General features: G+C 40.5%; 1 protein-coding gene, 1 long non-coding RNA gene and 1 pseudogene across 2 annotated transcripts; 2 read left to right on the top strand and 1 right to left on the bottom strand.

Moving 5' to 3' along the window:
- Positions 1-1,111: 1,111 nt before the first annotated feature.
- On the bottom strand, positions 1,112-1,655 carry LOC138156467 (retinitis pigmentosa 9 protein pseudogene; annotated as a pseudogene).
- A 7,675-nt stretch (positions 1,656-9,330) lies between these two features.
- LOC138155979 (uncharacterized) lies at positions 9,331-17,360 on the top strand. Its single transcript, XR_011167043.1, has 2 exons — positions 9,331-9,492; positions 16,577-17,360. It is a non-coding gene; the product is annotated as an uncharacterized lncRNA (long non-coding RNA).
- Positions 9,486-15,422, top strand: LRRC10 (leucine rich repeat containing 10). The gene has a single exon (XM_069081277.1). It carries the CDS (start codon positions 12,059-12,061, stop codon positions 12,998-13,000), a length of 942 nt encoding a protein of 313 aa, XP_068937378.1. The 5' UTR covers positions 9,486-12,058; the 3' UTR covers positions 13,001-15,422.
- Positions 17,361-22,965: the final 5,605 nt, after the last annotated feature.

Raw genomic sequence — 22,965 nt, 5'->3', positions numbered from 1 at the left:
GCAGTGAGGCTGGAGTCAGTGAGACCTGAGTTCAGATCTGACCTCAGACACTTACTAGCTGTGTGATCCTGGACAAATCACTTAACTCTATTTGCCTCAGTTTCCTCATATATAAAAAGAGCTGGAGAAGGAAATGGCAAACCATTTCAGTATCTTTGCCAAAAAACCCCAAATGGGGCCACAACAAAAAACAACTGAACATCATCAGTCCTACTGTACTCTGCCCTGATTGGATCACACCTAAGGTATTGGGTTCAGTTCTGAATAATAATTTTTGTATTGTGAGTCCCCCCACCCATTAAGTAGTATTTTATTTTTACCCAATTATATGGAAAGATAATTTTCAACATTCACTTTTATAAGATTTTGAGTTCTTAATTTTTTTTCCTTCCTTCCCCTCCCCCTTCCCAAGACGTTATACAATCTGATAGAGGTTATACATGCACAATCATATTAAACATATTTCCACATTAGTCATGTTGTGAAAGAAGAATCAGAACAAAAGGGAAAAAACCACAAGAAAGGGAAAAAAAGAGAAAACAATCTGCTCCGATCTGCATGCAGATGCCATAGTTCTTTCTCCAGATGTGGACAGCATTTTTCATCATGAGTCCATTGGAATTGTTTTAGATGATTGCATGGCTGAGAAGAGCTACGTCTGTCAAAGCTGGTCATTGTACTATGCTACCATTACTGTGTACAAGTTCGCCTGGTTCTCTGAACAACACTTTTTTTCTGATATAACCAAGTTTTATTATTCAGCACCTGATGGCATTGACTTTCAACCACTAAAGATCTAGGATTTTCAAGTCAGTCAGTCTACAGCCTCACCTCTGTTTTCATGAATCTCTTTTGGAAACGACCAGAATGTCTTCACATCTTATGCTTGATTTTCTTCCAAAAATTTATCACAAACTACAATAATCAAGGAAGATGGCAACAAGAATCCCACAGTAGGGCATATAAGCAACTCAACATCCTGTTGAATTCATCACTGTTGGTAGCAAAAGCCAAACGCCACATGCTAAGGGCACACATTTCTCGGTTCCTTTTTTCGGTCAAGTGAAGCCCTTTTGTGGCTATGGCATTCAGCTATGATTCTGGAGGAAGGAGGTGGATGGAAAGGAAATGACTTTTTAGTCAGAGTCTGAACTCTCATTTGACTTAGATGTGTGCTTTTTTCTTTTTCTTGTTCTTTTTCGTCTTCTTATGTTTCTTCTACTTTTCTTCCATTCTGAAGAAGCAGAAGTACCGCCGTCTTCCTCTGAGGGAGAATCCTTCTTTAGCTGTTCTATCTGCTCTGAATTGTTCTAATATCTGGCTGCCTTTGATAAAGAACGGGCATTCCTTGTCACCTGTTCTGGGTCTGCCCCATTTACAGTCAGCATGGCATAACCTTGACTTCTCACCCCAGGGGCATCCAGAGTCCTTTAGCTGGAGCATGAGTCAGAAATTCTCTGGTCTGGTCATTGCCCGCTACATCTGGTATACAGTCGTCTGGTTTGGTCTCATCTTCCTTGAGAAGTCCAGGAGGAGGTTTTTCAAAAAAGGACTCGAGATGCTGCAGCTGCTCAGGCTGCTGCGCGTGCGTCCCGCCGGTGCGGCTTCTGGTCCAGCTGGGCCGGCTCCTGGGTCCGCTTGAGAGGCGTTGGCATGGTTGGGGTGGGCCCCGGGGCTCCCCGCCGCCATCGGGGAGAAAGGAGGGAAGAGGAGGAGGAGAAGGAGATGGAGCCCCCATTAATCAAACAGCATCTATGTGGCACACACCTAATTTGTTGCTGGAAATACCAAGACAAAAATGAAACATTCCTGCCCTCAAGGAGCTTACATTCTATCAGAAGAGACTCCATTCAAGGGTTTCAAGTGAAGGCTTGAATGACCATGTCAGATGTATTGTAGAAGATATTCTTCTTCATGTATGAGTTGAATGAGATGACCCCTGAAGTTACTCCCAAAGCTGAAATTTTGTGGCTCCTTGTTTTAAATGCCATTCAACAAATATGTAGTTATGAATCCCAAACCTTGAGACAAAGACTGCTGGAGGGAGGGGAGAGGAGGGTTTTCTCAGAGCTATTATCCATAGAATGGGTAGCCATCATTCATATAGCATCAATAGGACATAATAGTGAAATGGCTTTCATGTGGGGGAAGGGGCAGGTCTGAAAAATATTTTGACTTTCAGAGGGAGTCCTCCTGCTTGAAAAGGGTGGGACCCATGATATGGATCATTCTCCATGAAGAAGTGACCTTTACTTCCTTAGGAATTTGACTCAAGTGTTTTTAATAAGGGAGAATGCATAAAGGAGATTGGCATCTGCCTCCTCATTGCTGGTGAATCCCTCTTACCCTTGTCCTCTACTCTGTTTCAGGAACAGGAAAACACAGTATTTTAATATATTCCTCCACCAGTGGTGTCATGCTAAAGAAAATGCCAACACGTCTAATGCCCCTTGGGTGTTTCAATTACTTGGTGGGAAGAAAAGAAGGAATGAAATAAATATTATCCTTGGCCAGGCCATTCCAATGGATCCTAGGGGTTCAAGGTGCAGTCTGGATTTGTCACACTGCTGCAGAGATCAGCACATGGGAAGTCCAAACCAATAGGCTCTCCCGATGTCCCTGACCAGGAGGACATTAGTCAGACTCAAGTCAAAAACCTCAGCCATGTAGAAAACTAAGTGGAGAGTCAACTAATTGTATACCACTTTCTCTTACTAATTCATCTTCTCCAAGCTGAAAGAGACCCTAGACATCATTGAGTATGACTCTTTAATTTTATAGATGAGGAAACTGAGGCACAGAGGGGCCAACATAGACAACAAAAGAGACTTTCCCAGTGTCCCATAGCTAGTAACTACCTGAAGCAGGATTTGAGTTCTAGTCTTACAGATGCAAAGGCAAGTGCTCTCTCCATGGTGCCACTGAGCTGCCTGTCTCAAATTGGGGAATCGAGGCTTACTAACCTAACATGGAGAGCTAAGCACAATTTCCCTTTCTGAAAAAGGAAATGATCAGTTTTTAGCCTTTAGGCTGACCTTGAGTACCCATAGAAGAGTTAGGCTGCTGTTGCTGTGGTGGAATAGAAGAGACTACCACTAATGTAGAAGAAAGAGGAATTGATTTGATTGATTTGGAGTCCAGAAGATGGAGGGTCTAGTCCCAAACTTACTAACTGGGGGCCAGACTCTTAATCTCTATGTGCCTCAGTTTTCCTTTTCTGTAAAAAAAAAGGGGGGCATAATAATAACACTTACCATACACGATTATCTCAAATGAGATAATAGAGATTAGGTACTTTGCAAACCTCAGCTGTATACATTTTTGCTATCATAATAATGTCTTTAAAAAGAAGATGGGGATACCTGAAAGACAAGCTTTCTAGTCAAAGTGGTGCAACTATTGACATAGTCTGACCCTTTCAATGTCCTGTATCTTTTGACTTCTTAAAATAGAAGAAAATAACTACCTTACCTGATCTCCTATCACTAATGAACAAACAGGACCTCAGGTATCACGGATCCTCAAAAACTATAAAGCCATAGTAACTAGAGATAATTGTGAGCCTATCCAGTTATAGGCTTACTGGTTTAGAACTAAAAATGGCTATATAGGTCATTTAATCAAACTCAGTCATTTTATAGATAAGAAAACTAAGACCCAGGGAAGTTTAAGTGACTTGTTCTACAAGAAGTGGCAAACCCAGGTTTTTTGGCACCAAATTCAGTAGTTTCCACTGAAATGCCTCTAGTTATTAGCATAAGGGACCTTGTACATTATATAAATATATGTATAATATATTTATAGTATATTTGTTTATTATGATGGAATTTTATATATTTATGTGTGCATGTACATATATATGTGTGTATATATGTATATATAATATTATATATATATTACATTCATGTAATCAGAAAGCTATTCTCTTACTGATGTAGCTAATAAAATCACCTCCCAAGGGAAGTGTTGCAGGTACCTTCTGGCAAAGAGTTCTGGTTGGTGTTCTCTCAAAAATTCCCCCAGAATTCCTGCTTCTTGAAGATGACTCCAAATGGTTTTAATGCAAACCAGAGAAATCCTGAGAAGAGCAGAGAGTAGAATCAGTGAGAAAGATGGTAGCCCAAATTCCATGCTGGGTTTCTATTCACCTCATTCAAGGCAAGCAACTGAGCATGAGGAGTGTTTGCACACAGTGACCATTCTGGGAAAGAATGTCTACCCCATTGGGATGGAAGCTCCTTGAGGGCAGGCACTCTTTCTTTTGCTTGTACTTATACCCTTAGCACTTAGTGCAGAACCTGGCACACAGTAAAGGCTTAAAATGTGCTTGTTGACTTGACTTGGTGTGGAAAAGAGAGAAAATCAGACTATCTCAGACTGTAATATGTGAGTGGTTGGGTGTTTTGTTTTGTTTTCTGTTGGGTTTATTTTCTACTTTTCCAGGACTAACTGAAGCCAAACCACAACCAACCAGAGTAGCCTCATGGTTCCCTGGTTAGTGATCTTCCTGTCTGAACTCCCCTCATTTATAGAACATTGGATTATAGAGGGCTGAGGCTGGTGGATCAGCTCCAAGTGGTCACAAATTTGGCAGCCTCTCTGACCTATGTAGGCTAGACCTGACCACAAGCAAGAATAAATATTGACATGCATTCAAGATGCAAATGGTATTCAAGAGGATAGACATGGCCATGGACTGTCCCCAAGATTCATAGCACTTTATTTCCTAAGTTCACTGAGTATCTAGCAGAATATAGTCCTAGGATTTGGAGGCAGATGACCTGGGTTTGAATCTTGACTGTGATATTTACCAGTTGTGTGACCCGCTCTGGGGAATCCCTACAGAGAGTCTTCAAGTTTGCTTGTGCCAGTTACAGTGGGTGTTATGGAATTAGTTGGAGGTAAGGACACATTTAAGTAATAACGTTCTCTGGTGTTCATTTCTGAGATTTTAATCTAGTTCAGAGCTTCTGTTCTATTTTATAAGTTCAGCTAATATCACTCTATACCACTAGCACATAATTCCCTTCCTAAAATCTATTTAATGGGTTGGAGAAATTGTAGAAAGCAACTGTAGAAAGTCATCTTGCTAGTCATGTGATCAATAAAACATTATTTACTGAAATAAAGGAAGACATTAAATAAGTCAATGCTCATGGTTGTGCTATGCCAATATAAGAAAAAAGAAGGTACTACCTAAATTAATTTGCATATTTACTGTTATACCAATCAAATCACCAAAGAAATACTTTCTAGAAATAGATAAAATTTTAAAAAGATTCATTTGGAGGAAAAGAAGGTCTTATTTGATCTACCATCTCCTTTTAAAAAAAATTACTCAGTACCCCCCTGGAAATCTACTTTCTTTAACCCTTTAACAGTTTTTTTTTAATTTGAGTAATTTCAAAAAAATATAAAATATATATTTTTAAAAGATGCATCTTAAATTAATTAATTGTTATAATTATTATAAATTTGTGGGGGGGTTTCTAAATTGAAATCTTGATGACAATATTGTCATAACTATATAGTATTGTATTACAAACAAGTCATTACACTCACATATTCCTGTGGATGCATGCTGGACTTCCCAATAATGCATGACAGACTCACCTACCAACACTTACATGTTAAGACCTATCAGCAGACTTAATCAGTGATTGGCTATAATTTGCATTTTGTGTATTTATTTGAAAAATAATGTAATCGCTACAACTTTAACTCTGTTGCACAACTGATGAAACATGTACAAACAGTATTTCAAAATTCTCTTCTTATCTTATGCTTCCACTGCCTCCTTATTCAACACCCCCTGGATTGTTCCAGTGTCCCCCAGGGGACTGTATTGCCCACTTAGGGAACATATGATAGAACCTCAAGAGAAATAATGAAAAAAGTAAAATGGGCAGCTAGTGAATAGAGAAGGCACAGTGGATAGAGCACTGAGCCTGGAATCAAGAACATCTGAGTTCACATCTCGCCTCAGACACTTACTAACTGTGAGACCCTGGGCAAGCACTTAATTTTGTTTGCCACAGTCTCCTCATCTGTAAAATGAGCTAGAGAAGGAAATGGCAAACCACTCCAGTATCTTTGCCAAGAAAACCCCAAATGGGGGTAACAAAGAGTTGGATACAACTGAAACCACTAAACAACAAGGAAAATGACCACATAAAAGAAAACTGCATCTCACTAATAATAAGTAACATGTGACTCAAAACACCATCACCTCTGTCAAGATGCAAGAAGTATATTTCACCATCTGTCCTTTTGACTTATGGTTGCTCTCCATTGATCAGAGTTCTCAAGTTTTTTGAAGTAGGTTTTCTTTACAACTTTGTAGTCATTGTATAAATTGTTCTCCTGCTCATTATCCTGCATCAATTCTTATAACTCTTCTTGTGTTTCTCTGAATCATCTCTTTTGTCATTTCTTGGGGGTGAAATGATATTTCATCATATTCATATATGATAATTTGTTGGTAAATTATCAATTCCCAATTGATAGGTACTCTCAGTTTCTACTTCCTTATTATAATAAAAAGGGACTGTCATGAATATTTTAGTATATATAGGTCTAAGAATAATATGCAAACCACAGTGGTGAACTCCATGGAGGCTGGGACCACCTTTGGCCTCTTTTTGGACATAGTAGGCACTTAATTATTGATTGATTGAAACAAGATAGACACAACATAAATATAGCATAAGTTAGAGGTAATCTCAGGGATAAAGCACATAGGTTTAAAGGGATCAGGTAAGGCTTCTTGCAGAAGGTGGGATTTTAGCAGAGACTTGAAGGAAGTCAGGGAAGTCAAGAGGCAGAGATAAGGAAGAAGAGAAGTCCAGATATTGGGGACAGTTGCCTAGAAATGCACAGAATTAGGAGACAGGAACAATTAAGAGAGGAATATTTGAGGAATGATGAGGCCAACGTCACTGGATCGTGGAGTATATGGAATAGGGTAAAGTATTAGAAATAAGGAGGCTGGAAAGGCAGAAAGGAGATAAGTTCTAAAGAACTTTAAAAGAAAGAATTTTATATTTGATCCTGGAGATGAGAAGGGTCTGCACCAGGATGGTAGCAGTGTCAGAGGCAGGAAGGGAATGCATATGAAAGATATTGGGAAAGCAAAATCTTTTTTTTTTTGCATTTTTTGGAGGGCAATTGGGGTTAAGTGACTGCCCAAAGTCACACAGCTAGTTTTTTTGTGTGTGTCAAGTGTCTGAGTCCGGATTTGAACTCAGGTCCTTTTGACTGGTGCTCTATTCACTGTACCACCTAGCCACCCCCCTCTCCCTTTTTTAAAATTGAGTAGATTTTTTTGTTTGTTTTTTTTGGCTTTTTTGGAGGGCAATTGTGGTTAAGTGACTTGCCCAAGGTCACACGGCTGGTTTTTGTGTTAAGTGTCTGAGGCCGGATTTGAACTCAGGTCCTCCTGACTCCAGGGTGGGAAGGCAAAATCAAAAGGATTTGGCAATAGATTGGATTTGGGAGGATGATAAGAAGTGAAGATCGGAGAATGTTGTTGTCCATCCTTCTTTTGGAAGAGGGCCAATGACATGACGGGGTGATGTCCTGACTTACCCATGAATTGGATTTAGGTGAGGCAGTTCCACAAAGTTTTCAGCCTCAGTCTCTCTTCCAGAATCATCAAAGTCCAGTGGCAAGAAAAAAGTAAAAATGAACAGCCGTGGCTTGGGATGCATTGGATAACTTTCGCATCTTTAATGTCTGACCAAGCCCTAAGGGCTTCACAGCACCTGCTTCAGCTACCTGCATGGCTGTTGGAACAAGTTACTCTCATTCTCCCATTCCACCAGGGGAAGTTTTCACATGCTTGGGGTTGTGATGTTTAAAAAGTTCGAAAGACATCGTTTTGGGGTAATCAATCATTTTATCAATAAACTAGCATATTATTAATAAAAAGGGTCAATGACACTTTTGAAAGCCAAAGCCTCCTCATGGAATCCCCTCAATGTTTATATGCCATTGGAAGAGTGGTTATTTCCTGAAGATGGCAATTGATTCTGATTGGTTAACAAATAATGAGAGAAAATGAATATTATAATGGGGTGGACCCATTCTAATGAGGGGCTAGGGGAACTGACTTTGATCACATCATTTACTTCCAAATTACACCAGTCTTGACCAATTTAATAAAAGAATTTATCCCCACCCAAACCTGAGTAGAACACAATGGGCAGGAATTCACCTAGAAAAGATAGTCTAAGTGGAGTAAATTTTTGGCAGAGGTCAGTAATGTCCTTCAAAAGCCAGGCTTCAAACAAGGAAATAGCACAGGAAAAAAGCCTCGATCTCCCCCAAAATTGGTTATTGATAATCATTTCTCTCAGGGTAGACACCCCCCTAACTCACTGATGGGTTTGAGGTCTATTGATTACTCTCAACCTAGTTTAACTCATTTGTGGAGATCTTTTATAGCTTCTTAGAGTCAAAGATGAGAGTGAGGTGAAAGGTAGATACCAAAGGTGGATGAATAACCCTGAAAAGGGTTTGACAAAACCTCACATGAGAGGTGTCTATCCTCCCTGAATGCCACATCCACACCACTCCTGGGTGACTGATAGGGTGGCTGTATTCTTGTCAGTAATAGGGGAGTTAGAAAAAGGAGATGGGGGGTGACTAGGTGGCACCAGCCCTGGAGTGAGGAGGACCTGAGTTCAAATCCAGTCTCAGACACCTAACACAAAAACTAGCCATGTGACCTTGGGCAAGTCACTTAACCCCAATTGCCCTCCAAAAAGCAAAAATTTAAAAAAAAAAGAGGAGATGGACTGGAGAGACAGGGGAAGGCAAGTAATTCCATTCACTTTTGAATTGTTTAATTTGAGGTGTCAGTGGGAAATACAATTCAAGATATGCAAGAGGCTAGTAAGAATGGAGAAAGGTTAAGGATGTATAAATAGAATTTATCTAAAAATTATCTAAATCTTCCCTCCCACATTCCCTTTAGTGATTGTCATTTTCCTTTCTTGGCTTCTAAGTCTGATCAATATGATAGGTGTGACACAGATATTTCTATTATTTTTCCTAGTAACTAATATATACAAAAATACGTTTTATATGATATGATGTCTTATATGTATGTTCCAAAGGGCAATCTGGAATTGCCCTGGCAATTGGTGCTTTGGGCTGGACTGGGGAGGAGTCAGCTGGATGAGATTAAGAGTGAGGATTCAGGAAGAGAAGTCCTAGCTAGTAGTATTAATAGCAGCTGCCAGAGTGTGACTTCTTTGATTTTACTATTAACTCCCAGCACGTAGGCTCATGTGATGAATACCACGTCTGCAGCACGAATTCAGTTTCATGAATGTCCCTGTCAACATCACCAACTCCAGAGTCAGATGTGATCACCACACATCCTCTAGCATACGAGATACAGGCATTCCTCAATTAGCCGAGAGCTGATACAGTACTCAGAATCTTCCCTGGTTTCCTGGAGATCATCAGAGCTGTCAACAATTTCAGGTAATTTCTAGCCCTGGATCAGGGAGGGCAGTGTGAACCCTCAGGCTGATACCCTTCTCAAGTCTTCAGAGGAAAAGATTCTAATAGCTGCTATAAATCATGGTCCAGACACAACCCTCAGACTATTTATGGTTATACTGAGTAGGGAGCTCAAAATGTGCGTTGGGGGGCCAACTTCTCAAGGAAACAAGAGGAGAGCTAATGCCCCGACTGTGTCATTCAAATAGTCAATTAGCAATTACTAGTGCCAGTCACTGGGCTAAAGCTGTTGTTTTTATTGCTTGTCCTTCCTTCTTGAAGTGAACCATGATGATGGGGGATGTCCTTCCCGACTTGCATGTGTATAGGATTTAAATGAGGCAGAATTGTGCAAAGTTGTCAGCCTCACTCTGTCTTTGTGAGTCATTGGAGTCCAGCGGCAAGACCAAAGTCAAGGCAACCAGCCATGTGACCCACGATGTAGCGGATATCTTTGGCACCTTCCGTGCCTGACCAAGCTCTAAGCGCTTCGCTGCTTCAGCTGCCCTTGTGACTGTTGGAACAAATTGTTCTCATCTTGAAGACGTCTTCACATGCTTTGGGTAGATATGCCCCTAATTCACCAATGGGTTTGAAGCCCACTGGTTACCCTTAGCCCGCTAGAGCCCACCTGAGACAGTTTACTGAGGTGTACCCCCTGCACATGCGACAGCTTCTTGGAGCCAAAGGTGAGAATGAGGTAACAGGTGGGCGCCAAAGGTAGCCCTGAAAAGGGCTCAACAAGCCCCTACACAAGAGGTGCTAGTCCTTCCAAATGTTCTATACACTCCAGAAGAAATGCAGATGAGATTAGCTGGAGACAATAGAGGGAAGGCACTAGACTTAAGGGGGAATAGGAAAGACTTCCTTTCCAAGGTGGGGTTTTAGGTAAGACTTAAAGGAAGCCAGAGAAACCATGAGGCAGAGAGGGGGGAGGGAGAACATTCCAGATAAGGGAGATGGACAGTGAAAATACCCAGAGTTGGGGCGGCCAGGTAGCACAGCGAGTAAGAGCACCGGCTCCAGTGTCAGGATGACCTGGGGGATCGAATCCCGGGCTCAGACACTTAGCACCCACCCAGAAACACTTGGCCGTGTAATCTTGAGCAAGTTACTTAACCCCAATTGCTTAAAAAAAAAAAAAAGAAAAGAAAAGAAAATGCCCAGAGTCTGGAGAGGAACAGCCAGGACACCAGCGTCTCTGAATCACAGAGAATATGGAGGAGAAGAAGGTATAGGAAGACTGGAAAGGTAGAAAGGAACCAAATTACTAAGGGCTCTGAATGTCAAACGGAGGATTTTACATTGGTCCCAAATATGATTTTATTGGAATTCACTGATACAGTGTTGTGTCAGAGGCCAAAATGTCACAGGGTCACAGAGTATGTGGAAGGAGTAACCTGTAAAAAGACTGGAAAAATAGGAAGGAGCCGAATTACAAATGACTTTAAATGAAAAATAGAGGACTGTACATTTGATCCTTGATGTAATAGAGAACCAATGGGAAAAGTTGGTGAAGAGCATTTGCCTCAGTAGGTAACCATGGGAAGCTGGGACAGGACCAAAAAGAAGCAAAGGAAGGAATAGACAAAGGACTGAACTTGGCATCAGGAAAGATCTGGGTTCAAATCTTCATAAGACCCCTTCTCGTTCTAAATCTGTGATCCTGATGGTCTTCAAAATGAGCTTTCCAAAAAACAGATTTGTATTCAGTTCTTTAATAATTTGTTGTTCCATCATTTTCAGTCGTGTCTGACTCTGTGACCCAATGTGGGGTTTCCTTGGCAGAGATACTGGAGTGGTCTGCCAATTCTTTCTCCGACTCATTTTACAGATGAGGAAACTGAGGCAGAGTTAAGTGACTTGCTCAGAGTCACACAGCTATTAAGTGTCTGAGGCAAGATTTGAATTCATGAAAATTAGTCTTTCTGATTCCAAGCCCAGTGTACCTTCTAGCTGCCAGGCATACACAATGATTTACAACAAAGTAAATAATGACAATACAAAAAGGGAACAAAATTCAGGACATTTCCAGTACCATACATTCGAAGATCGCTCCTTTCTTCTGTTCACAATTGGCAAACAGCAAAAGTAGAAACTGATGACCAAACACCATAAAGTTGTAGGTGATTCCATTCAGTGTTTAGGGGAACGTATTTTGGGTGAATAATGTATTTTGGGTGTCAATAACGTTTCGTTTGTACATTTTGTTTTAAGTCAGAAACTGTTTAGTTTTGTTTAAAAATAGATGCTGGAGGAAGTTTACTCTGGCGGGTCAGCCCTCACCTCCAGCTTTGCAGCTCACCCCAGACAGTCAGCTGATATCGTCTCCCCAAATCTTCTCCCCCTTATCTTCGGCCAAGGACAGGTTTAGAAAGCAGCGATAAAAGAGCTGCTTGGCGGTGAGCTCTGGACAAGTCCGAGCTGGTCTCCCAAGTGGCCCTCTGTCTGTCACCCAACACTCATTCTGCTATCAGGAACATGTTGCTGCCCTCAAGATGAACGGCTCTTACCACACAAACAACAGGTTATAATAGGACGGAATGAAATGCCATTGGAGCCATCTGGGACCCTGAATGCTCTCAGATCCCTAATTCTGCTTCTGTGGGAGGCTGGTGTTCACCATGCGCCCAGTCTCAGGATGGGGAACACCATCCGGGCCCTCATTGCCTTTGTCCCCACCAATGAGTGCCAGAACTACCTGCTTGGAGACGTCCAGGAGATGCCACTGGACAAGATGGTGGACCTGAGCAGCAGACAGCTGCGAAGGTTCCCCTTGCACGTGTGCTCCTTCAAGGAGCTGGTAAAACTCTACCTGAGTGACAACAATTTAAACAGCCTGCCTCGGGATCTAGAGCAGCTGCAGAACCTTCAGATCCTGGCCCTGGATTTCAACAGCTTCAAGGCCTTGCCTCCGGTGGTGTGCACCCTGAAGCAGCTCTGTATCCTCTACTTAGGGAACAATAAGCTGCGGGACCTGCCCTTGGAGCTGAGCTTGCTGCAGAACCTCAAGACCCTTTGGATAGAGAATAACTGTCTGACCCAACTGCCCGAGGTCATCTGTGAGCTGAGCTTACTGAAAACCCTGCACGCTGGCTCCAACGCCCTGCGCCTCCTTCCTGGGCAGCTGAACAGACTCCAGGAGCTGAGGACCATCTGGCTCTCGGGCAACCTGCTGACTGATTTCCCCACGGTGCTGCTGCACATGCCCTTCCTGGAGGTCATCGATGTGGACCGAAACAACATCTCCTACTTTCCCAGCCTGGTTCACCTGTCAGGCCTGAAGCTGGTCATCTATGACCACAACCCCTGCAGGAATGCCCCTAAGGTGGCCAAGGGGGTACGGCGCGTGGGGAGGTGGTCAGAGGAAACCCCCGAGCCTGATCCCAGAAAAGCCAGGCGGCTTCGGATGGCCAAGCAGGAGGCCGATGAGGTCCAGGCACCTGCTCCCCCTGCACCTCCTCTTCCTGCGTCTGAGAAACTCGACTAGTACCTTCCCTCGGCAATGATCTGCACTTTACCCTTTCTGTTGGTACCTAGTTGTCTGCATGTTGTTTCCCCCATTAGACTCCGAGGTCTGCAAGAGGAAGAACTGTCTTGCCTGGCACATTTTTGTTGTTCAATTGTTTGTCCAACTCTTCATGACTCCATCTGGGGTCTTCTTGGAGAGATATTGGAGTGGTTTGTCATTTTCTTCTCCAGCTCATTTTACAGATGAGGAAACTGAGGCAGAGTTAAATGACTTGCCCAGGGTCACACAGCTAGTGTCTGAGGCCAGATTCAAACTCAGGACTTCCTGACTCCAAGCCCAGTTCTCTATCCACTGCACCACCTCGCCTCTCCTACCTGGCATACAGGAAGTGCTAATAAATGTTTGCTGGCTGACTTCACTTTGGACCCAGCTGCCAAATACTCTTGATTATAATGAATATTCCTTCCCTGAACAATTTCTCCTGCATAAAGGAACATATGGGAAACAACTCTTGCTTTCATTAGAAGAAAATGGAATATCCAGTGACTAGCCTTTCTTACTACTATGCCCACCACTCTCAACCCCAGCTAACTGGAAAAAATAAATATGACATTACTCAACCTCATTTGTCACCTTAGGATTCTGCAGTCCTGAAGCAAAGAAGTGGGAAATGTATTCTGAGAGCACACGGGCTGTGTTGTACTTAACTTTGTGTACCTAGCATCTAGTGCAATGGCTTACACATAACTGGTGCTTAATACATCCTCAGGAGAGCTGAATTTAATTCTCCCTAGAGAGTGTGCCTTAAAGGGGAAGCTGCTTTAACAGATAAAACCATCACCTCTCAACTGGATGGCCCATATCTTACTTCAGTGGAACTATGGTGTTAACAGTGTTTCCATTCATCTCACTCATGGAGATCACAATCTATCTGCTTTCTCCCCCTAGGGGTTTTTTGTTCCCATCCTTCCAATCAACTGTCCATGGAGGATCTATCCTAGATTCCGGACTGACACAGTAGAAAGAGCCCTGGATTTGAATTCTAGCTCTGCTTCTTGTTGCTAGGCAACCTTGGGCAAGTCTCAATTTTATCATCTGGTTTTGGGTCGATCTATAAGTTGAGGGAAGTGCATTCAATGAGGTCCCTTCTAAGGTCCCTTCCAGTTCCAAATCCTACAAAATGAACAAGGTAAAGTCTACATTGGGAAAGTTGAATCTGTAGCCTGGGCAGGCATACTGTTCAGGTTGGAGCTATCCAAAAAGAAAATATTTTCATTAGCCCATGGCTGTTTATGTGATATGCTATTATGTTTCTTCCCAGGGCTGAAATTATTCTGAATTACACATTTAAAGCACTTAAAATTGTGTTCCCAGAATTGTCTTCAGAGTCAGACTCAGTCATGGAAAAATCTTTTCTCTTAATGAAACAAATACTCATGAGACATTTTCACTGTAGCTCAAAACCCACTCCACTTAATGCTTCCCCACCACCCTCATAGAGCTGCTAAAGCCCTGACTGACATTAATGAACCTGAAAATTGGTTTGGCCTGATTTAGCCAATTTCCCATAAAAGTGCCTCCCATTCGGTGCCTGCTTGTAATTCTTTTATGTCATTCATGATTATCTGGAAAGTAGAGACTTTCTTTAGCTGTGCTCTCATTAAGGTCATGTGTAGACTGGTATTCTGGCTGATATCCCAAAGCATGCTATCTTTCTACTCGTTTAAATAAGTGACAGGCGACAAAACCCCAAACCCCGGTTTTCTTGGTGTGAGAATAACTTCATCAAGGAAATTCACATCTGGTCAGACTAGTAGGACTCTTAGTGGTAGGTTAAACATGTATTTACTTGCTTAAGAAAATAAACAGAAGGAAATGTGAATTACAGATTGCATTGTGTATAAGGATCACCAACGTTGGTCTATTTAAAATCAATGTCCTGGTTTGATTGAGTTTGTCTGGTATTTCCACAGGCATTTTCTATACATCTATGTAAATAAAGCAAGCATATTTGCAATTATCTTTAGATGCATGCAAATTGTATGCTTTTTTTTTTCCTTCTTGGGAAAAAATTTATTCACTCAGTCAACTGTTGTCAATGGCTTACTTACTAGACACGCACTAACTTGTTTAACATATTTAGAGTATGTGAATATACCATCTGACCAATCAATCTGAAAGCACTGCAGGAATACGTCTTAATGTCTTGGAAAGGTTACTTCAAAGTACCATCTTTCAGCATATTGACTTACATAAAAACCTCCTTGAAAGAATAAGGCAGGGCCAGGGGAGAAAGGAGCGATTTATGGGATGATTTTGCATGATTTCCTCCCTGGCCTCCAGGTCAACTGGACTTTCAAAAGCTATTTGATGGTTATTTAGGTGCAATAGAATTATTGAAACCAGCAAGGATGAGGAGTTTAGGGGCATTTACCCCCTACTAAACCAAATATGGATCACAGTTGAGAACAACAAAGAATATATGCAATACACTGTTTATACATTAAATTGTCATATAAACCTCATTATTATTACTTATTATTATTAATATTACCATCCATTTTTGGTCATGAATTCATGACACCCTTCTGGACTAGGTCTCCTCGTGCTTCCTAAATTAGTTGACAGAAGCTAATTGTCCAACAAATGCAATTTTGCTATTGATTATAAAAGTAACAAATACTATTATTATAATGATAATTAACATTTATATAGCACTTTAAGGATTACAAAGTGCCTTACACATATTATCCAATTTTTTCCTAAAAACAAACCTTAAAAAAAAAAAGAGGCTAAGTGACTTACCCAGGGTTACATGGCTATTAAGTGAGGCTGGATTCAAACTCAGGTCTGTCTGACTCCCAAGTCCAGTGCTCTGTCTACTGCGCCCCCTAACAAATAAGGTCATGAATTTAGAGCTGGAAAGAACCTCAAAGGTCATACAGCCCAACTACCTCATTCTGTGGATATCAACTGCAGAGATCGTAACGAGACCAGAGTCACACAAGCCAGTATGTACTGAAGGCAGAACTGGTTCCCAGGACAAGCTCTGAGTTTGACCCAAATAAGCCTGGTTTGACCTCCAGTTTAAGGGAAGCTTTCTCTATGCCACGTTCTCTCTCTCAACATGCGATCTGTCTCAGCTGAATAAATAAAAAATTATTGCATTATATAATTGCACCACAGCTGAATGAGCTTTTACCCCCTACCAATAAGATCAATTGAGGTGGTAAAAAGAATACTAAAAAGAATAAATTTGGGGAAAGTGCCTTACTGGGGAACAAGCAGGCTTTCACAAGTAAGAGTCAACAATGAACCACAGCTTTAGCATTTCAGAACTTATTGAAAAATGAAGAAAACACCAGATACTACTGTGCTTATGGCTTATTGATTTTTTTTAAGCATTTGATTTGATAAGCAAAATGTCTCCCAATGGGCGCTTTTACAAAGTGTCTCCCATAGACACATCAACATCAGGGTGATGTAAACTTATCAGATGTTTGCCTCAGCAATAGAGGAGATCCACCATGGTGTCCAAAATGGAGGAGAGATTTCCTGTGGATAGTGAGGTCTTTCATTTATTCTTGTTTGCAGATGATATTGTGCTGAGTGTGTCAAGACACAGACAGAGCTTCCCAGAAGGGATCTGTTATCCCTTAAAGGATTTTGGCCTGACCGTCCACACAGGAAGGACCATGTAGTTGCAGAATGTATGTCGCCCAAATTTCAACATGCATTTGGATAGAGAACCTAGAGAGCTTGTACATGAGTAAAATATACCTAGCACAGATGATACAGATGGGCGACAAATGGGGTCCAGATTTGAAGAGGAAGAGGAGAGGGGATTGCTTTTGCCTTTGTCAAACAGCAAAGCTTCTTTATTAACCCCAGACTTTCACTGAAAGCAAAGGTTCATCCTTTTAATACCAGGATTTTATCAGTGTTGCTATGTACCAACTAGATATAGAATGCAACTTTCTGAAGAATCAAAAATGTATGTATATAAAAAAATATATGTATATCACACAGAAGGCAATGGAGAGGGACATGCAGCTGCATGAGAAACAACTGAGGGTAAAGTATTATCTAGTCATGATAAGAGCAGATAGACAGTAATGCAGTGAAAGCGAGGGATGACAGATGGCCAGAGTACCCACTGGTACCATGAAAAATGTCAGAAGAAACTGAGGAAGGCCCCCAAGCACAACAGATAGATCCCTGGAGGTAAACTTATTGGAAGATATGAACTAGAGACACACAGGATGGGCAGGAACAAATTTGTGAGAATCTGCTTTGTGAGAGGGAGCTTGGAATTAATGACATATTGAGATTCATTTGAGTATTTGATTGACTCACACTATAAATAAACCCTTTTTTTTTTTAAAATAAAGTTTTCATTGGCAACTTCATGACCCATTTTAAACTCAAGAATGTTAGTTTTCTTTGTAAAGTTAAGTTCAAAGAAAGAAAATTCATGTATTATTTTAATTTAGAGAGAGAACAGGTAATGCTGAATAGTGAGTTTTTCATCTTTAAAAAAAAGTATATATAACCTAGAAATCTTCTAGACAATTGATTTAGTTTCTTTGCTTTGGATATTAAATGAAAGCACTATTAAATAAACATGGAAAAATGGGTACAATTAGAAAGTGAAAATTAAATCAGGAGAAAACACTAAGCTCCAGGAGAACTTTACACAATACATTTTTGTAGCTCTTAATTGGAAAAAAAAAAAAGCCCCCAAAATAAATGCAGTATTGATTCTACAAAACCAGAATAAAAATACAAACCAGCATCTTCAAAAGTTCATGCGGAGAGAAACTTTTTGACTTGGTGGATAAAGCTGGTTTCCTAGTCAAAAAGACCTAGGTTCAAGTTTTGTCTCTAACACATACTCTTTTAAAATTATTCTTTTTGTTTTTAATGTTTATTTTAAAAACTATTCCTGAATTCTTTCTCCAGTCCACCCCTCCCTCACCCATTGAGAAAGCAAATGTGATTTGAATTATACATGTGAAATCAAGAAAACATATTTTTATATTAACTATGTTGCAAAAAAAAGGTAAGAAAAAAAAATTTTTTTTAAGCAATCGGGGTTAAGTAACTTGCTCAACCTTACACGGCCAGTTATATCTGGGTGTGGTGCTAAGTATCTGAGCCTGGATTTGATCCCCAGGTCATCCCGACACTGGAGCCGGTGCTCTTACTCTCTGAGCCACCTGGCCGCCCCAAGAAAAATTTTTAAAGTGAAAAAAGTATACTTTGATATGCACTTAGACTTTATAGGTTTTGTCTCTGGAGGCAGATAGCATTTTTCATCATGAATCCTTTGGAATTATCTTGAACCGTTGTAGCAATCAGAAAAGCTAAGTCATTTACAGTTGATCATCGTACAATATTGCTGTTATTATGTGCAGTGTTCTCCAGCTTCTACTTGTTTCACTTTATATCAGATCATATAAGTCTTCCCAGGTTTTTCTGAAGCCACACCATTTGTCATTTCTTATAGCACAATAAAGTATCATAATCATATACCACAACTTTTTAGCTGTTCCTCAATTTGATGGGCATCCTCTCAATTTTCAATTCTTTGCCACCATGAAAAGTGGCATCTATACAAATAGACCCTTTTTGCTTTTGTTTGAACTCTTTAGGACACAGCCCTAAGTAATGGTATTGCTGGGTCAAAGGCTATGCACAATTTTATAGTGCTTTGGACATAGTTCCAAATTGTTCTCCAGAATGGGAGGATCAGTTCTGACTCTACCAGCAATGCATTGGTGTCACAATTTTTCCACATCCTTCCCAACATGTCATTCTCCTCTTCTGTCATATTAGCCAATCTGATAGTTGTGATATGGTACCTCAGAGTTGTTTTAATTTGCATTTCTCCAATCAATAATGATTTAGAGCATTTTTTCATATCACAAGTTTTGATTTCTTCTTCTAAAAGTGGCTTTTTCATATCCTTTGACCCTTTATCATTTGTAGAATGACTTATATTTTTATGAATTTGAATCAGTTCCCTATATATTTGAGAAACAAAGCCTTCATAAGAGAACTTCCTATAAAATCCCCCCCCCCCACTTTCCTGCTTTCTTTTTTTTGTTGTTCTTTTTGGAGGGGGGAAGGCAGGGAAATTGGGGTTAAGTGACTTGCCCAAGGTCACACAGCTAGTAAATGTTAAGTGTCTGAGGCCAGATTTGAACTCAGGTCCTCCTGACTCCACTGAGCCACCTAGCCATTCCATCATGCTTTCCTTCTAATCTTGGCTGCATTGGTTTTGTTTGTGCAAAGTTCATGTAATCAAAATTATCCATTTTATTTCCCGTGATCCTTTCTACCTCTTGTTTGGCCTTAATTCTCCCATTATCCATAGATCTAACAGGTAACATTTTCCATGCTCCCTTCGTGTGCTTATAATATCACCCTTTTTGTTTAAATCATGTACCCATTTTGACTTTATCTTGGCATACAATGTGAGATATTGGTCTATATCTAGTTTCTACCAAACTGCTTCCAGTTTTCTCATCAATTTTTGTCAACAGTGAGTTCTTACTCAAAAATCTTGGATCTTTCAGTTTATCAAACACTAGATTTCTATGGTCATTTACTACTGTGTGTCACGTACCTAATGTGTTCCACTAATCCACCCCACTCTTGCTTTCTTGGCCAGTATCAGATTGTTTTCATGATTACTACTTTATAATATAATTTTGAAATCTAGTATTGCTAGGCTGTCTTCCTTCATATTATTTCCCTTGATTCTCCTGACATTCTTGCTCTCCCAGATGAATTTTGTTATTTTTCCTAGCTCTATAAAATAATTATTTGGTAATTTGATTGGTATGGCACTGAATAAGTAATTGTCATTTTAATTATATTGGCGCAGCCTACCCATGAGCAATTAATATTTCTCCAGTTGTTTAGATCTATTTTATTTGTGTGAAAAGGGTTTTGTAATTGTGTTCATATGGTTACACATACTTCTTATACCATGGACTGGTCATTTAACCCTAAGTAATTCTCTAAGACTATACATTAAAGGGGCAGGTGCCAATCTACATTGACCTTTTAAAGACTTTAGCTTAAAAAGGCCAATGTCTCCCACTACATCCAGGGCCATCTATATCTTGCCACTGGGTCCTGATGGGTCTGAAGGATAAAGAGAGGCTGGTGGCTTTACATTGCCCTCCCTCATTTAAATCCAATTTACTTGCATGCCATGGCATCACCTGATGTCATGGTCCTTGTTGAGAATGAAGAACAAATTACAATAACAAAAAAAAAAAAACCAACACTGGTAGAAAGAATGTTTGGTGGAATTTCCCTACACCCTTTCCATAGAAGTCTTGTGCATGAAAGATTATTTTTACCCTAAGTAAAATAAAGTTAACTAAACAGTTAGTTTAACAGTTAGTTAACTAAAAAAAGTTTTAACTACCATTCTTAACACGAAACCTGCATGAGGGTCACATGACAATGTAAATAATGTAGGCTTTTCCTATGTGACCTAAAAATATTCAGAGCAGGGTTTCTTTTTTTTTTTTTTTATGTCTGTCAATCTGTCAATCTGGTGAAGCCCTATGGATGCTTTCTCAGAATAATATTTTAAATATATATATATATAAAATGAAATGCAAAGAAAACCAATTATGTTGAAATTCAGTTATTGATGTTTAAAACAAACAAATGCATAGATCCCAGGTTTAGAACCCCTCACTTAAAGGGCACTTTGTCATCTTTCCCTAAACTGTTCATGTTTCGATAAATCCACTAAGCTCATTCTGGCCTTAGAATGCACCCCTTTCCTTGCAACTGCCTGACAGAATTCATAGCTGCCTTCAAATCCTCTGCTTCTACTGATCCAGCGGCTAGCACTAAAAAAAAAAAAAAAAGCTGGCATTTATATGTATTTTGAACTTATTTGTTTGTGTAAATGTCATTTCCTTCTAAGCTTACAAGAATGTAAGCTCTTTGAGGACAGAGCTCCATTTTTCTTTTTTGTATTTCCAGTGCCTAGTACAGAGCCCAGAACAAAGGAGGAAGTTAATAAACGTTTGCTGAATGAATTGAGAGCATACATAACCAATAACAGCTATACTAAATACTTAGACTTGCATGATTATTACATCCATCGAGTTTTCTTTCTTGAAAATGGCCAAACATCAAAGAGTGCGTTTTTTTTCAAATCCTCCCAATAACAATTAGTTTCATCTTTGCAAGAGAAAATATCACAGCCACTCTAGCCCTAAATGTGAGAAATCTAATTTTGAGATTGCCTCTGCCTCCCCATCTAACTAAATTAGGAAACACATGGACATGATTACCAGGAAAATTCTTGTCCCATTTCCATGCAAGTGAAGTAGAATCTTCCCTCCCATGTATTTGACAAATTAAATCATTTTCTAGGGATGGAACCAGGATTCTGGGATTCAGTGATAACAAGACTTGAGTGAAGATTTGAGGTTTTCTTCTTGTTCTACCAAGAGCTCCAAACTATCTTTCCCCTACTTTTCTATCTGGAAATCACATTCTTTTTATCTTCAAGTTTCCATAGATCTTTTAATTATTGTACCTCTCACGAGTTATGGGGCTCAGGACTCAAATATTAGATAAATGTACTTCCCTCTACTAATTATAGGCAAAAGTATTTCCTATATGCTTCCTCCCTAAAAGGGATGATTATAACATTCTTGGCAGGACCAAAACATAAGGCAGTTCTGGAAAAGGTTATGATGCTAAACATATGACATCGACTTTCACTATTTTGATTGCTTTCAGGATCTTTTTTGACATGTCAATGTACTCCTTTAAACTGCACTGCCCAGAACTGATAAAATGTAAAAATAAAGCCTATAACCAAAGCTTTGGCAAGGATAAGGTAATTTATCAGTACCACGTAGGTGGAAGGTAAAACATTCAGAGTCCAGTCCCACAGCAAATGCTTGAGCCAGACTATTGTCCTAGCCTGGGCAGCCCATGCCCCTGCCAGGAAAAGGGACAAGGCCAGACTAGTGTACAGTGGAGACCAGGCAGCTCTAAGTTTGCAGGAAATGGGGTCAGATGAGTGCCCAACAGAGGGCCCAGTCAGTTTGTGCACAGCCTCTGCAAGAGGGCCAGACCTGTACTGGGCCCAAGCAATTACAGCAGACAGGGCCAGAACAGCACTTAGGTAGAACATGCTCAAGCCACAGCTAGAGAAAGGGCCTGGGCAGCACCTGGGAAGCAAAGGACCTAAAGTATTGTGAGGGGTCTGACAATCAACATCTGGTTGGGGTCTACCAAAGGCACAGCAATGGACAGAGGCAACTCCCAGGTTGGAATTCTGCAAAGAAACAGGAGCCAAGGTCAAAATCTAAGTTAAGCCCCAAGGGTACTGAGTCAAACCTCAGAATTCCTACAGAAGGTAGGACCTAGCCTCATCCAAGACAAAAAGGACCAAGAAGGGCCTGCCCACACCACCCAAGAATATAAGTTGGGTTCTAGCCAACACAGAAAGCCAGATTGCAGAAACCAAGGCTGGAGTTAAAAGTAAACCCCAGAAAATACCAAAGACAATGAAAAAATACTATGGACAAGAGATACAAGAAATAAACCCAGAAGAAAAATGCAACTTCACAAGTTGATGTAGAACCCCAAAGAATAGAAATTCGTGGCCACAAGGACTACAATACTGTGATAGTAATGGCATTTAAAGATCCCCCTGTATTGGCTTGGTTTTCAAATTGATTGTGTTAAAACCCAGAGCTTGTTAATCCCATCTGTGGGATGGACTTGTTGATGTGAAAAGAAAGTCCTGACTGGGAGGAGCTGGTGACATAGATTTGGAGAGACAAGAGAGAGGCAGAAGAACTTTTTTTTGGAAGTAGCACCTCGTGGAGGCAGAGAGAGACTGAGAGAATTGCTGGAGGCCACTTCGATTGCCCTGGACTTTTGAGACCTGCCCCCTGAGCTGCCAAGGACTGAGGAGACATGGCTGT

The sequence above is a fragment of the Petaurus breviceps genome, unplaced genomic scaffold (assembly GCF_028583685.1).
Source record: "Petaurus breviceps papuanus isolate PSGF00001 unplaced genomic scaffold, PetGlider_PUasm1.0 154, whole genome shotgun sequence".
Taxonomy (NCBI): Eukaryota; Metazoa; Chordata; class Mammalia; order Diprotodontia; family Petauridae; genus Petaurus; species Petaurus breviceps.
The sequence above is the reverse complement of the archived record's forward strand: the minus strand, read 5'-3'. Positions and strand labels throughout refer to the sequence as shown.